This window comes from Haemaphysalis longicornis, unplaced genomic scaffold, assembly GCF_048455015.1.
Source record: "Haemaphysalis longicornis isolate Haplotype H1 unplaced genomic scaffold, Haemaphysalis longicornis Haplotype H1 scaffold_12, whole genome shotgun sequence".
NCBI lineage: Eukaryota > Metazoa > Arthropoda > Arachnida > Ixodida > Ixodidae > Haemaphysalis > Haemaphysalis longicornis.
The window spans coordinates 104,833,518-104,850,731 of NW_027526225.1; the positions used below are offsets into that span (position 1 = coordinate 104,833,518).

Genomic DNA, 17,214 nt, shown 5'->3' on the forward strand with positions numbered 1-17,214 from the left:
TTCACAGTTGAGACTACTCTAGGACATAGACCCCTACAATCGACTTCTCAAAAGGCAGCAAAAGCCCTTCTGCGTTTTATGAAGGACACAGGCTTAGCTGAAAGACATTAGTGCCCACAGAGAGACTAAAGTGTGTGCACGGCTCCGCTCTTGTACCCTCTTTTTGGCACTCCTGGCATGAGGGAAGGATTAAGGTTGAGAAACAAGTGTACGGGAAGGAAAACTCACTGGATAAAGAAAAAGTGGTTTTTTTTTGCTTTTTGATAATTTCTTTTTTTTTTCAGGGTTCTTTTAGAGACCGAGGTAAGTTGGTGACCTTTCTCCGCAGAAGATCCCCAAGGAAAGCTACCTCGTTATGCCCAGGAAATGACCCGAAATGATTTTTCGCAGAAGTTCTGTTTCGCTGAGAAATGTTCGCTGAGATAATCTTGATAACCAGTAATCTTTGTGCGCACCACGTTTCTGTTGAGTTTTAGTTAAGGCGCCAGTTACCCTGTAAGAAGTCAGACAGACGAGCAGTCGAGTGCCCCCGTCACTCCATAATCTACACATTTATGGAACTGCAACGCTGTGTAAATATATTGCATTTGCAGACAAATATTTCGCTTATCTGATTAGTCAAACCTTTTTGACGTTCTAGTCAAACCGAGATTTGGGAGCAAGAAAATGCATCGCAAGTTTCTAACCGAAGTTTGAAGCAGCGACGTTCGTTATATTAAGGTTCTTGTTACATCACTGCGTTATATGTACCTTCTTTATGCCACTTTGCTTCAGGTCCGTTTACCTTCTTATTGGCGTTGATGTCGCAGGGCCTCAGGGTGACGCCATCCCCTTCACAGCCTTCGAGCGTATTCTTCCGCCTGCAATGGGGTTCTCAGAATAGCAGATGAACGGTTTCATGAGAGGAGTGCACGAGACTGCAGATTAAATACGCAGAACACACACTTATTGACATGAACGAGGAGCATGTCAAAGGTTGAGCTAATTTTCTTTATAAAAAAGTCATCGTGAGGAAGAAAAATTGTATTAGCGGCATTTCGGTATAAACAGTGTCAACTTCACGCACATGGATTGTGTTGTCCGTGCGTATAATCCCGCGTAAAGCGGTAATTCGCACAGAGAAATTTCGTTATAGTTAGTATTTGGTGCACTTTACTAGGGACAGACAACAAAACGACAGGTTGGAGGCCCATGTTGAATACGGCCCCCTTCTTGGTAGAGCTACCTCACAAGTAGCATAGGTTATTTAGTAGCTCCAGGTGTCCCAAAGCCAACAGGTGTAGCTGGGAAACTTTTTAGACCAACAACAATACTCCCGCTGGAAGTTTGGAACCTTCAACCCAAACTCCAACAGCACCATGCACCGAGAACCGAATTCGCGTTGGTTTCACCCCACCGTCGCACTTGTGAGGATCTGCTTTGACTTAACCGGCAACGCTTCAAGCATTGCCGGACGTTTTGCACCTTGAAACGGACGTAAGGCACAGTACTGGGGTACTTGCCAAAAAAATTGGCGCAGCTTGCATTAAGTCACGTAATGCTTGAACCACAGCGAAGATGGATGATTTCTCTCTATGTAAGCACTGAAGGACACACCACACGCATTGAAATTGTTTATGTACATTTTCCATCGTCGACTTATACTGTGGTAGTAGTAGTCTTCCTCATATCCATCTATATCGTCGTCTTCCGCATGCATGAATGGCGGGCCCAGACCGTTTTGGGCGCAGGCTTTGACGTTTCTCCCAAAGTGTAACGCGTCAACACGCGCTAGAACCGAACCGCCTTCGCGAACTGGGCGTGTGTAGCGCGAGCTGTCTTGTGCTCTCCCCGTTGAGGCGCGGACGCGTGTGAACCGTTTTCTTCACATTTCTGCGAGCGTCACGTGCAAGCACTGACGACGCCGGGCGCTCCTCGTTAAACGCAAGCGCACGTGCGTGGTAAACGGCGGAAGTAACTATGATTCGGTGTTTTCTGATGATGCCGCACACATTGCTACAAGCAACAATAGCTCCACTGCTAAAAAACTTCGTTGCGTGCGTTCGCGCCATCGCGGGTGCCTCGCCTAGAATATGGAGCTGAACCCAATCCCGTGAACCATTCCGCTCTTCCTGGGTGTGAGGCGTCGGGTACAACGGGACTGGGAAAAGGGCCTCGTCACTTCCGCCTGAACAGCCGTTTAATGCATTCAGGTGTGCGCGTAACTATATTTAACGCGATAGCGGCTCGTTGAGCGATTTGCCGTGGACACTAGGCGTCCGCCGCTGAAATGCTTGCCTGCCATGCTTATCAATCGTGTTTTGCAGGCGTGCGTGGAAACGATATCGCCACCACCAAAAAAAGGAAGCGACGACAGGGGCATCAAGAAGCGAGCTCCCGCGAATTCAGAAAAAATTAGGCGCAGTCACAACCGGAGTCTAGAAAGGTGGGGGCTTGCCGGTAGGCGTTTTGGCAATGGCACGTCAAAAAAAAAAAAAAAAAAACACGTCACGTAATCTTAGCAAGCGCCGCGCCTCCGCAGTGGCGTTTGTAAACACCCAGCCGGCACTTATTCCGATGAGTCACCATTTTCGAGTGCCGCGGTGTATAAAACTGTAGCTGCTGGTCTCGCTCACTGAGCTGGCCTCCGATCAGCAGCTTCGTTTCAAAATGCTCTCTGGACTAAGAATACACGGTATGACGATGCTCCGCAACTTTTTTTGCGAACATCTGGGAATTTTCTGTTTATATTGCAGCTATTAAACAAAAAAAACAACCATAACGATGGCGCAACAATGAAAACAAGAACAAGAACGACGATGACGGTGACGGCGACAACAACGACGACGACAGCGAGAGAGAGAGAGAGAGAGAGAGAGAGAGAGAGAGAGAGAGAGAGAGAGAGAGAGAGATAAATTTATTGACTGAAGGAAAACGCACAGACGTCGGCCTGATCGTATAGTCAACAACTACTGCTACAGCAATTACAACGACGACAATGACGAGGACGACGACGACAACGACAACAACAACGACAACGACGACGACAACGACAACGACAACGACAACGACAACGGCAACGGCAACGGCAACGACAACCCTCTTTCTTGAAAGGATCCGTACATACGGAAATATGGGAATACTGTGTACTTTCTTTGAATGACACAAAGTCTCCACAAAACAAGGAATATTTCTGAGAAGACCAAGAAACTAAAATACTGCATACTAATCGAAAAATTCGACACCGGTTTTATCTCTGTAATTTTACCAGAACAGCCAAATCAATGTGCGTATGAATTGTGTATATACGGAGTATACGGAAAACATACCGAGCGTGATTTTGCTCCTAAGTTAAGATAAAAACATAAAAACTGTTCCAAACAACCTTATTGTGTGAACTAATATGACTGCCCTGTTTATTAAACTAATGCCTACTTTAGATGGGCGAGGGCGTCATACTCCGCATGAACTCCGTATTCCCAATTTCCGTATAAATGGAATGTTTCAGTAGGGAACAATGATGACGACGACGACGACGACCACAACAACAACAACAACAACAACAAAAACAACAACAACAACAACAACGAAGTCGGCTTAGTCTCACTCACGCTGGCATGGTGCAAGAGCGTTTCATGTGAATCAGCGCCACGCTGTCCTCGAGGCAGGGCTGGCTGCAATCGGCCACCATGTCCCACTCGGTCCAGCCTCCCGGCACCACGGGCAAGGACTTTGGGAATGGCACGCAGCTGTTTTCATGGCACCACTGCGACGCCAGGCGGTGAGCATAGCAGAGCTTTGATCAGCGTCCGTAATATAAGCATTCAATGATGCGTTACGGTAAAGTCAGTGATTAAATTTGGCACTCGGCACTCTCGAATTTGTTTTCCTTACGCATTTCCCTTAAAGAGGCTCGCTGAGAAAAAGACATCCTCACATTGCTTCCTCCGCAATACGTTCCTTCCAAGGCGTGGCCGGCGTTGAACAGGCCGATCCGTGTCGGGCTTGCGCACTCCAGCTTACCGCAGACCGCCTGCACCACGACAAGTGAGCTGTCGTCTTTTTTCTCTCGAAGATGGCCTATAAACCTATTTTATGTCTGTGAGCAACATGTGACGAACCGAAAACATTCGCCGACGACTGCCTACGTTTTTTCCAGTTGTCGTTGTTTTAATGGCAGTCGTTACTATAGTTCTAAAGCTCATATTAGAGCACGCCCACAACCTCCCCCCCCCCTTTACACACACACCTACCCAGAAACACCTACATGCTCACGTACACACCCACTAACACCCACAGACAATCACACCAACCAACTCACACACCCCTTACCCACACATACACCCGCACACACCCCACACTTTGATGCATCCGTACACGCACACCATACACTTAGTGTTACCAACCGTCCCAGATTTTGCGGGAGTGTCCCGACTTTTGATACAGCGTCCCAAGTCCTGCGCCGCCCCGGGTGGGACAGCTATAGTATGTCCCAGATTTTTCCCGGACCATCCAGTTAAAAATTTTTATGCGACCCTACGCACGGTCAGCAAGGCGCGTCACGCTACGGAGCATGAAGTTAACACGAAATTTTCCAGGTAGAGCTACTGGTTAAGCTGAACTTCCCCGCAAAGTGCGACAACTTTATGAGTAATTCTCCAGCAAGAGCAATTGTTGCGAGCAGAATGTAGCCAGCTGAAGTACCACTTGCAAGAGGCCGCATTAACAAAGAAACAATAGATTTGTCTGGAAGATACCGCAATAAGGAAAACTGATTTCGTTGCCTCCCTGTGTTAGAGTACGCTACGCCCCCCCCCCCCCCCCCCCTTTCCCACGTCCCAAATTCCTTAATCGAATACTTGGTAACCCTACATATACATAGGTTTGTTCGTTTTGATTCTTACACCCCGAACATGTTTCAGGAGAATCGGGTTGAATGCGATGATTTCTCCCCGAATGGACCTTCTCAAAGCAGCGATTTGCACAATCGTGCGTTGATGGTACGCCGTTCTCAGCCAGCACTTACTGGAAGCAAGCCCCCAAAACACTTCTTCCGAACTCATTGAGCATTGGCATGGCTTCACCGTTTGCTACATCGGGCTGGCAAATGCGGAGCTGGCGTTGTTGTGCCTAGCTAATGGAAACTGTGTTGTCGAGAGCACTTCCTCCCAGTTGAGATACGTTTAGTGAGAAGGCAGGTCCCGAATGAGGACCGGCTTGTTGCGCAAGCAGATGATAATGTTTGTAAACAAGGATGAGGGAAAAAATCATGACCAGCTTTTTGTGAATTAAATGTTTCATTGTTTAGAAGTTATCAATTTTCTTTATTGCCATCATTACTGATTTATTCCCAAACAAATGGCAAATTTTGGAGAGCCTTTTCTAGAAAACCCTGATATCCCCCCGATTACCAACTGGAAATAAACACCAATTTTAGCGCGCTACAGCTAAGAAGATCGTGATACCGTGTAAAATAGACTGTGTGTATTACTTAACATATCTGCCGATTTAACCCGAAAAAACCCGAATTTCGGAATGGTTTTGCAAAAAAAAAAAAAAAAACCGATTTACCCCTGATTATCAGTTCGAAAAAATAGCACCCGATTTTTATCCCCCGATTTTAAAAAAGATATAAAACCCGAAAACGAACAACCCTACATATACACCAACGCAGACAGAAGCACCGACACATCCGTACACTCACACCCGGAAGGAGGTGTGCACGCTCACTCAAGAAGATAAGTTGACACGTGCCCACACACACGCGTACGCATGCGCGGACTTGCAAGCTCATACGGGCGCACATTTGCATGCGCCAATACGCGTACACAAGCGCACCCAAACTCAATGCAGAATGAAAAATCTGAGTAGAAAATTGCACCCAGGCACTGTTGAATAGCTTTGCTGCTACGCGCAGGTCTTCACGCGACTGCAGTTGTAAGCGTGTATGAAAAAAAAAAAAAAAACAGTATGGGTGATGTCATATAAGAACGGAACACTAAAAGTAGATATGTGTATCTTCACATGTATTGTTTACGAACGCAAAGAGGACGAGACATTGAGAGGAGGCATGAGGCGCAGAGGAGGACAAGGAAGCGGGAATGAAGGCCAAACTGCTGTGGGACCCAGAGAATAACAACAGGATGTTGGTCGATTCCGCAAAACAAGTCTGGAGGCTTACACTCGCCGTCCCCTTGCTGATCTGAAATAAAAAAGAGCGCTGGCGCACACACGCCACGATAAAACCTTCCAGCGCGAACTATGCAAGTGGCGGTTAGGTGAGGGGAATGGTTACCCGCCTCAAAATATTCCCTCAACGCACCTACCCACAGTGCTAAGCCATAAGGCTCATCGATCACGGAGTTTTAGCATACCGTTACCGTACTTAGGCTACGGTGTATCGTGATTGCGTGAGTTGACTGCGCATGCGTGACTATTTACCGTGAACGGTAACTTACTGGCACAGGTTTTACCGTCCCCCCACCGAGCTCCCAGCGCCGACGAAGTGTACCCTCGCGTCTTGACTACAGCAAATGCAGTGCGCTTGCGCTTGATGCTTGGTACATCCGATAAAAGCAGATGTTTTTAGGTTGTTGGTATTGGAATGAATGAATGAAATATTTGAATGAAATGAATGAATGAATGAATGAATGAATGAATGAATGAATGAATGAATGAATGAAATGAAAACCGCCTACATCGAAGAGCTCTGGTTTGAGTAACACACCAACCCACTCCGCTCGACCAGTGAAGACACCAGACAGGTCGCATTCGGCTGTTTGACGTCCACGTGTAAGCCTTCCGCAAGCTCAACGGACATATGTTTAGTGAGGGCATGAAAGCTACAGCTTAGTGTGCACCCCCCCCCCCCCCCCCTTCCTCCCTCCACTCACGAAACGTACACGCATAAACCGGCAACCGCTTATGTGCGTGTTTTTAAAGGAGCCATGAACACAAAACACAAGGTTCGTTCATTCAAAATATTGCCTCGTTAGAATCATACTGACACCAGTTTTAAAGCAAACTTCGCTCAAATAAGCTGTAGAATTAGGAAAAAAGGGAATGGCAATGCGACCCGCTCGTTCATTTCCCGCAACAGAACCTATGATGTCATACCAGCCAGCTCTGCGATTGGCGGAGGCCGGCAAAAGCAAACGCAAATTGGGCAGAGCTTATAAGCTTGCCAAACGGGCTTTTGTGTTTAAAATGTAGGCCACATTCTTTTTAAAGCAATAAGAATGGTGGGACCAACAGTGGAAGTTACGAATTCACACGTAAACATAGAAGTACCGATGCGTACTGCTGTTGGTACTGCGCGGACTATGCTTGGTTTAGCTGCACAGGACTGCTGGTCTTTTGCGTTGTCTCAGACGACACTGGCCGATTGACGCAAGCAATGGTGTATTACGTGACCATATTTGTCGAGCGAGCACTCTGTTTTACGAAACGATTATTTTCTCCCTGAACAAAAACAAGCCACGTTCAAATACTGTCAAAAGCAAATGAGAGCCAGAAAATGGCTTGCCATGGTATGGTGGCGCCATCTAGGTTAACTAACGGTAAACAAGGCTTTCCAATCGGCTGCGTAGTGGTCGATTCCTGTGATGTCATTGCAGACTGCGAAAACACACAATTTAGCGGAAAACCAAAATTTTAACCTAAATTGATTACTTTTTTTCGGTGAATAAAACATTGTTTGCATCCGGACAAGCGCTGGGGACTCTAAAAACAGGAAATCTTTCGAATAAAACAAACTTGTATTTCGACTTCATGGCTCCTTTAAACGTGAGAGACACCGTCAAATAACTCTTGCGAAAGAGAGGTCGGCTGTGGCCAAAAGGAACGCCGGAGCCACGCTGAGTAAAGAGGCTTCACCGGAATGAAAACTCGGGGATGAGACATACTGCTTAGCAGTGAAAGGCGGGAGGTTGCAACGGTTGTGCTCGCCTTCATGTCAGCCGGCTTGGCGCCATGATGCGCCGCCTGGCTCTTCAGGAAGAGACGGCACTGGTCGTCAGCGTCCCACCGCTGGCCCGGCAAAGGCCAGCTGCGCCACCTATTCAAAGGCAGCAGTTCCCGTAGCCTGCGAACGTATACGCGCACGCACATCGTCAATTTCGAGAATTCGGAAGGTGCAGGTTACTTAAGAAGTGCAACCACGATTGCCTTATCAGCAGTTTGCTCTGGGAGGTCTTAGTCACTGCTCTTCCCTTTTAAGGGAGAAGCCCCTTAGGGGCTCGGGCTGTTGGCGTCTCATGCCGTCATCGTAACCATCGTCTCATGTAGTCACGGCACTGAAACACCGGGAGAATCTTTTCCGCCGCGCGCTATAACGTAACGCGTGCTAAAAATAACACCGGGAAACTCGTTTACGCCTCGCGCTCGAACGCTTGGTAACGCGTACTAAAAAACACCGGGATACTCGTTTACGCCTCGCGTTGGAACGCTTCGTAAGGCAAGCGTTTAAGCCCCGCGCTAGAACGCACCGTGCTTCAAAGACACGATACTTTTACAGCAAAGCTGTGTACCTCACCCTCCCAAGGGTTTCATCTCCGGGGGAAAAACGCCAAGGCGCCGAGAATGCACTTATACACTGAATGCTTCGCCTTTCAGCAGGTATCATGTTAGTGGAGATGGCCCTGGATTTTTTCCCCATTATAACGCGCGCTTCTGGGGCGTTTTCACCGTTTCGTCCGGAGGCATCCAGCCAATACTGTGCGCTCTGTCATAAAACGCATTTGAATCTCGCACGGAAATGTGACGTCTTCGTATGGGGGACGTAATGAAAGGAGGACGAAGGACCGACGCGTGTGTAGCACGCAGCACTAGCAGGGCTTAAGTATTTTTTTGAACAAAACGCTCGTTGATATGGGGCCTCCTCAATTAGCGGTTTCGGATCGTCCGTGGGCTGCCCGGGACGCGATCGGGCGCTAGATTTTCCAATATATTCTCATGAGACTTCCCTCGGACCGTCCAGGACTGGTAAATCGGGGAGGCCCGTGGATGCCCGGCTTTGCGTCTTCTTTCTCGGGCGCCACTAGGCGCCGAAGTGCGGTTTTCGCACCAGCCAAACTCTACTGCTCAAGCATGTCTAAGGAAGCCTGGGAAGTCCGAACTGTCCTCTCTTTACATCCGAGGCATCGGAACAAACCAAGACCCAATCAGGCTTGAAGAATTTCAGTAATTTTTTTGTACTCTCTCTAACTCTTCGCAGTCCTCATATGCGGATTTTACGACGTTTCTCGCTTGGTTGCTGAACATTCTGGTGCTACCTAGAGACAGGGAATCACTTAGGGGAGGCCTAAAGGCTTAGTGAAGCGATGAACTGAAAAAATTCGGAGCAAGGAGTCGATCCGGCAAATTCATAATTAAAGTGGCTGGGAATCTGTCTTTGGGAGTGGCCTTTGCCTGCAGTGAACTTAAACAGGCCAATGATTGATGATGACGATGACGACGACGACGATGCTGGTGATGACGGCCACGACGTCGGTGATGATGCGAGAATTTTCGTTCCTCAAATTTCTATCTGTTCACAAAAGGGCTTTCGCCTACGGAAATATGTGTGCGGTGCCAGGTCCCTGAAACAAGCGAACATTTTTTTTCTCGCCTGTGGCCGTTTCTCGACAGCTAGACAACTGCTTTTCAAGGAATCAATTAAGCGTTTGGGGCTGAATTTATGGATTATAATTATATTATCTACTGGTGCAACGAATTTGGGGTATGCAAAAAGGGATATACAGTAGACTCTCGATAAACGGAACTTCAAGGGACCGGAAAAATTAGTTCCGTTTAACAGGAGTTCCGTTTACTGAGAGAGATGTTCTAAGGTGCAAATTTATGTGCGTACAAACTTCTAAGGGCATTTCATGGAACTCTAACCACTAGAAAGTGACTGTAGCTGATAGTTTTCAGAAAGCAAGAAAACTACAAGAAGCGTAGGCACAGCATTCACAAAGTTGATTCTGCAACAATGAGTCGCTGTGCACTACAAAATGCGTCAATTATTTTTGTTTGAGTCCTTGCAACTGCATCTTCACGGAGGCTAGAGGCCTCAACTTTGCGAGTGCTTACGAGCCACCGAATTTAGAAGATGGCAACGTGGTAATGAAAGACGAATAGCACAACGATGGCACGAACGAGGCGACAGGAGGTGAGCCCTGTAGCCTCGGCGTCTAGAATCGAGACCGAACGACTGGAACAAAAGCTGCGATGTTGCATTCGTTGCGCTAACACGGCTTACCACTTACGAGACGAGGCTTACGAGGCCAACAAGGCTAAAAAAGCATGGAGGAAGAAAAAAAAAACAAGAACGAAACAGCCGGAACCGTAAAAAGCTTATTCTTATGCCATTGGATTTCACAAGAAGTTCCATTTCTGGTCCCGTTTACATGGTGATGCGGAAATTTTAGTTCCGATTACCGAGAGTTTTTTTACGTTATCTGAATACAAAAGCAACCAAATTCCAGGCAACTGTTCCGTTTAAGCGGCAATTCCGTTTAAGCGATTTCCGTTTATCGAGATTCTACTGTATATGTAAATGTATTCAAGATTTTCGTTCTGCTTCAGGTCGTTTAAATTGCAGAAGTGATAATTAATGGGTAATTCGCGTTTAATTCACGTTTTATTCATAACGAAGTTTGATTTTACAGCCTCTGTCTTTCTGGAAATAAATTAGTATTTTTAGGTTCTTCACGGATTTCAACAAACGAGTCAGCCCCTGCCAACCCCCTTGTGGGCACGTGCCAAAAGCTTTGAGGGCATCATAATAATCATCATCATACCCACTGCTGCTTCAGTCATAGAGTTTCATACTAATATATACTAGAGGGAAATCTGTCGCTGCAGTCGCGGGCTGCCGTGGGGGGCGCCATTGCCGCTAGCGACGGTCCTCGCTACTTGGCTTAGCTATCCATACGGCTTCTTGTTTGTCTCGAAGCCCAAATCAACAAAAAAGGATAATATTTTTTCTTTTTTATCGTACCTTCTAAATAATTATTGACAAATTAATCTTTTTAGATGTTCAATTTTATGATAACAAAACAAATTTGATGAACCTTCCACAGTAATATTGTTGCTTTTTTGCAGCCAGAGCCAACTTTTGAGCCTGTTCATGAGCCATGACAAGGACAAGTGGAACGTGCCTGCAGCCCGGTACATTGCGGAACGGTCGCTGAAGCGCGGCTCCCTATGTGGCGCCAGATTTCCCTCTAGTATGTATTAGTATGAAAGTCTATGGCTGGAGTACACCGCACTGCCGTTCCTGGTAATGACGTCCTTGATGACGTCGCCTCCGGGTTATGGTCGCGGCTGGAAATAATGTCACTTCAGGTCACACAAGCGCACCTCGCACACTGACTGCGACAAGTGCGTGTGGGTCCTCCACTCCCAAGTTACAGAGGTCTCTGGCGGCCGGACACAGGAAATGAACCATTGAAGATGCGACCGATGTAGTTACACTAGGTATCTACGATTTTGCTGCACTCGCTGCACTCATTCAGGTAGTGCAGCATTTGCGTCTTTGATTTTCGAGTGCAGCGCGTGGCGCCTGCACTTTACTATTCGATTTACCAACGGTGCAGAGAGTGCAGGATGAGTTCAAGGCTTTCCCCGCACCTCCCAGGGAGGAGGTGCAGAAGCAGACGACAAAATTGCAGGACCGGTTCTGCAGTGGCGGCGCCTACGCTGAACTGGCTGAACTCATTCTGAACTCATGCAGAAAGTGCAGGCCAAATCGAAGAGACCAACTATGTGCACGATGTCGGCCACAAGAGAGCCCACACAGCCGCATTTTTTTCTTCTTCTCCGGAGGTTGGTTCCACAGCTCCCTTCGTCTTCGTCTTCCCGTGACAATATTGTCTCGTATGTTCTGTGATGCCTTTTGTGGAAAGGATGACTGTCTGTAACTGCCACGCCGAGATGCGTACACTTTAGGCAAACAAAGCACGGTAAAGATATGTGCGGGGGAAATAGGAAGTGCATGCATATGAGGTGGGAAAACCCGCAACTAAAATATGTTGTTGGCACGAGAAAAGTGCGAAACGTTGGAGCGAGGCGAGGAGAAAGAAATGTCACTAACAGGGAGACCTGCTTCCCTGTCACGCGCCCTCCGAATCCCTTTTTCGTACTATCTTGATCACAGTTAGGGTGAACACGGGAGCGCGTGGCATTCCGTGCGCGGGAGCCGCCTGTTGGCGTTCAGGGTAACTTCGCACGCATGCGCAGTTCGTTCGCAACGAGGTTACGTGATGCGCGGGCGAAGTTACCCGGAACGCCGACAGGCATTTCCCGCGCACGGAATGACACGCGCTCCCGTGTTCACCCTAACTGTGATCAAGATAGTACGTACCCAAATTTTTCTATTTCTACTATTTCTATTTCTACTAAGGGCATATAAACCCTTCCGTGCCTCAAACACCTTCGCTGGTTTTCATTAAAGTTATTCTCTCTCCCTCTCTCAAACACCTTCATCGCCTATATCCTGAGCTGTGCCCTCTCTGCGGAGATGACGGCACCACGTCCACACTATGTGGGTGGGCCCCCAAACCCCTTACCCCTAATCACCTCTATTGATCAATGGGAGGAAGCTTTGGGCGGCTCTGACCCACTCGAGCAAAAAGGCCCGTTGGAACGTGCTGCCAAAGTCAATGCTGGGGTTCAACCAGTGAGAAGCACCCGTGTCTAGATGGCATATACTGCAAATACGGTTTATTAAAGCAAAGCTTTACTACTTTCGTCCAGCGGTTTCGCGGGGGATGCGCAGGTTAATCTTGACCGGAGACACCCCCGGCGACGCACCCCTCGGAGCGCACCGCGTGATTCGCCGGGCCCGCTTTCGGCGCTGTGCACAAGACCCCCTTTTTGGTCGTTCTGCTCAGCTAACAGCCGCGGCCGCCGCCGTCGCCGCTGCGGCCGATCAGCTGATCGGCAGCCGATCACCCCCGCAGCCTCCCACGCATGCGCCACTGGGTTTTCTCGGGCTACGTGACTCGTCTCGCGCCCGGCGAACAGGAACGACGCTTTCGCCGTGAATGAACGCCGCGTTCGCTTCGTTCTCCCAGCGAACGCCGCGTTCGCCGGCCCTCCTCCTGTGAGCGTTGCACGGGACCGAACGGCTTTGAGCCGGGGTCGGAAATACAGCTACATCAAATGTTAACCAAGCGAAACCAGACTAAGCCGAGCTTTTGCTTTCCATATCCAAGGTTAGATATGCTAAGCGGCAGCCATTTTTCCTCCTGCTTCTCACCTATCGGCCGAGAGCGGCTTGAGGCAGGTGGACTTTGGGTGCTCGGGCAGCTGCTCGAGTACGGAGAGGCTGCAGTTTGACCACCAGGTGGTGGTGTTTGCCGTCCGCCAGGGCCCCATCATGTAGCGGTCCAGCGAGCACTCGGCGTTCGTCGGGGGACCGTCGTGGTAAACGCCCAGGCTGCGCAGTCAGTCACACGCGCGTCAACAAAACCAAAACTTTCATTGGGACACTTAAGTATGTTTACGCGCTTTAAAGGCGAAAGCTTTATGGCCTCCAATGGCGATATTTATCAAATGCTATTTTACTGTGGCGTCGTCTCCGCGCCTTTCAAGTGCAGAGCACTCTAGGCGCTCGCCTTTTCGTCGTAGCTCGCTCGCCGGACCCAAGTAGAGCAACAGGACGTTCCGTTGTAGCACTGGCGCCGCGGCGTACCCCAGAGGCTTCGAAAGCCGAGCGGTTTGTATAGTCATAAGCGTTCGAAACTCGTGAACCGCTGGCGCTTGTCCTATATCTCGCCGTTGTTTGGCGCAAAGAAAACTGTACGTACATTTGAGGCAAAACATACGTAATTAACCGGCAGCGCCCGCGTTCATTTGGTTAGGAACGCTCGTTAGTTTAGTTTATACAATAGTAAGTTATTTATGCGCTGTAAAATTTCAACTGCCATAATAAACTGAAACTGAAACGGAAACTGAAGCGAAAAAAGCAGCCCCGCAAGAAAAAAAAACAAAAAAACGGCACGTTCGAAATGACGCAGACCGGCTCCACGCGCAAGAAGAAAATCGCGCATTCGAAATGCCGCAGAAAGGCTCCATCTACGCAAAAAAAAAAATGGCGCGTTAGAAATGACGCAGAAAGGCTCCAGCCGCGCAAGAAAAAAATAACGCGTTCGAAATGACGCAAAACAGCTCCAGCATACGAAATTAAAGAACAGAACTCCCGCTGGTGCAGTTTCTGGCGGGGGCGCGCGAGAACTGCGAAGGCGGAAAATTTGAATTGCATTGGGTGGTAGCAGTGAGCGGCTACGGCGGCACAGCCCATTATGGCGAATCACTGCTCTGCACTTCCGACAGGTTTCACATTGAGTAACACGGCTTTAATTTTTTCTTCGATTTAATTTCTTCGTACTTTAGCGCGATTACCGCGACTGGTAGACTGATATTTTTGTTCCAAATCGGTAGACCTCAGCGCATGTTGGTCTGGCAGCGTACTGCAACAAGCTTGCTTATATAGCCAGCATCTGCAACGCAAGCTGGCACCACATGCATTGAGCACAAGAGCGTGTCTGCGGAGCGTGTTCGTACGTATGCAACAAATGTTGAAGTCTTTAGAGAATAGAGCAGTCACTGTTGACCATAGTCTATCTGCATGCGATGTGCTGACCGCAGTCGTTCGTTTCATCAATGAGGATAAAAAGATATAAGAAAAAATCACACATCTCCACGTCGTGAATGATGGCGAGGGTGCGAAGCACTGGGACGCAAGTTATGTATTGTTTGTGTGATGAGAGTCCGTGCATGCTGATGCACTCCGAGTTTTAAATGATGTTGAGGTGCAGTAAATGCTCTGTAAATGACAAGCGCCACACGAAAGACAATTCGCGTCCCAGTACTTCGCACCCTCGGCATCGTTCACGGCGTCTTTTTTCGCAAATTATCGTGAGATAGTTTAAGGTTTTTGCTTGATTTTTGCGTTTTTTACCCTTTGAAATTCGTGCTCTTTGCTACTGCAGTTACCGGCGCCCCCCCCAGATGGCACGCGGATGGTACTACAGTGTGCAGCGCTCTCGATAGATGGCGTACAATGCTGTGCGCACGTAAAGCCCTTTGCGCACAGACATCGCCAGACATCGGCACGTACATTGCGAGGTCCTAAAGGACTTCGACCTTAATAAAGTTTGCTGTACGTATATTTTTGCAGCCAGGAGCTTTCGACCACCACAAGACGGTTGAGATGCGACGAATAAGTTGGAACCTGGCCAGTGACGCAGGTCTGCGGCCGCAGTTATCACACACACCGTGCCATAAATTCAGCCCACGATATACATTTCTTGCAGCTAGGTACCTTGACTTTCTCGGAGAACAGGGTATAATGCAGGGAGAAGGAAGGGGAGACCTTTTGGTATCTATGAGCACGCGCAATTTTAGCACAAAGATGTCTAGTTTCGCAGACACGGTATCAACGACACACTGCACGACTACCGCTCTTTATGTGGGCAGCTAATTGACAAGATTCAAAATAGATGTCGAAGCTAACCTAAGTATATTTCGGTGACGTGCCTGAATACGAAGAGTTATTGTTTTTCCCGCGTTTCGAGTGTCGTTCGTGTACCATTTACGGTTATTGTGTTTCGAATGCTTGCTCTAAAACGTTCCTGATTACAAAAACTCCGCGTGCTGGCGTCTAGCATGCCCGCTTTTCTCAACGTCTTCTAAGAATTGCAACAGTCAATAATAGATCTGAGCAATTTGTGACGCAACAACGACTGGGTAAACAAAACGAGACAAGAACAATTCCCGGCGGGTGACTTGACACTCATCATCAACTCACAAACCCTATAGGCGAACGCACTGGGCTACGCAACTCTAGCCCCACCTCTTCAAAGTATCAAAAAGTATTGAAAAAGTTCCAATAGGCTGCCAAGGGCAGCGCGAGAGATGTAGCCGTGCTTAAAATTATGGCAGTGTCTAAAGTGCCGTCCGCCGGCATTCGAATATTTAAGACTATAGGCTAGCACCTGCCAAAGTGTCATTGCAGTGTGGAAGATCCGTCTTAGCCTCTTAATCCCAAAAACAGTGGTTACAGACCAGCTGATGTCTCGTTTTTCTTTTTTTCATTTTTGAATTGAACTATAATTTTCACGGCGTAGGTTACTTTTTAATGTTTCCAATGATTATGTGCGTTAGGTAATGTTTTGGTATGTTTAGGTTAGGTTGCCTAGCGTTACGTTATCTAGAGCGACGTAGTGCCAAACGCGGCAATTTTGTTGCAAAACGCCGGTGGACGCCGATATAGTGGAATGCTTATAATACCGTCACACGGCACTCTAGACACGACGTTAAATTATCGTATATATATATATATATATATATATATATATATATATATATATTGTAGAACAGAGACGTACGGGACGAGGGATTCCGTAAGGACACATATCAAAGTTGCAGTCCTTATTGCCAGTGCTGTTTGGCGTTTTAACAGTGTTTTATAGTGCCGAATGAGGTATGGTTGCATTTTTTTTTTTTGCAGGAATACATAATTGAAAATTCAAGTCGAGAAAAAATGCGCAAACAGGCAAACCACGCCTATGGAAAGACCGGGGCAACGAAGAGAAACGAGAAGAACCAGGCGCTCATTGGTGAATTAGAGGCTCGGACACCACACCCAGCGGCAGTCCTCATGCAGGCCCTGTAAATAAACTCTCACTTTACCCCTTAAAGGAGCCATGAAGAGAAAATGCAAGTTGGTTTTATTCGAAAGATTTCGTGTTTTATAGTGCCCCCAGCGCGTGTCCGGATACAAACGGTGCTTTATTCACTGAGAAATTAAACAATTTAGGTTAAAATTTTGATTTTCCCGCTCAATCGTGCGTTTTCGTGGTCCCAAGTGACATCACACGAACCGACCGCTCTGCAGCCTAGAGTACCTTCATTCACGCATCCGCCGTACAGGGTAGAGACACGTATACGCTGGCGCCGCCATTTTCGGTTGCTCGCTCGCCGCCGAAGCAAGTCATTGTGTCAAAACCGCGCTAAAATTATCGCCGCAACGCGGTTTACTGAAGAAGTATGAATCATATTGTCTGTTTCACGTTGCTAGGTCTCGTGGGAAACGAAAAGAATAACGCGTTGAGCCCGTTGGCCCAATTGCGGCGGCACGGGACCGTTCAAAGGTTGTCTCCACCCTGTACAGCGGTGTTGGTTTGTTCCCGCGTTTCTTTACGTTCCATAACCTAGATGGCGCCACCATACCGTGGCAAGCGTTTG

At 48.0% G+C, this 17,214-nt stretch overlaps 2 protein-coding genes across 4 annotated transcripts in view; one reads left to right on the forward strand and one right to left on the reverse strand.

Annotated features, from left to right (window-relative positions):
• Positions 1 to 17,214, forward strand: part of LOC144163186 (BET1-like protein) — a 441,394-nt gene that overhangs the window by 324,524 nt on the left and 99,656 nt on the right. The gene's annotated exons all lie outside the window — the stretch shown is intronic.
• The window catches only part of LOC144163184 (uncharacterized), a 105,944-nt gene that overhangs the window by 10,586 nt on the left and 78,144 nt on the right, over positions 1 to 17,214 (reverse strand). For all 3 annotated transcript variants that reach the window (XM_077694014.1, XM_077694015.1, XM_077694013.1), the window contains 5 exons: positions 13,223 to 13,402; positions 7,927 to 8,062; positions 3,917 to 4,012; positions 3,591 to 3,745; positions 785 to 860 (listed from right to left, as the gene is read on the reverse strand). In XM_077694014.1, coding sequence (XP_077550140.1) covers positions 785 to 860; positions 3,591 to 3,745; positions 3,917 to 4,012; positions 7,927 to 8,062; positions 13,223 to 13,402 — 643 coding nt within the window. The remainder of the gene's footprint in view (positions 1 to 784; positions 861 to 3,590; positions 3,746 to 3,916; positions 4,013 to 7,926; positions 8,063 to 13,222; positions 13,403 to 17,214) is intronic.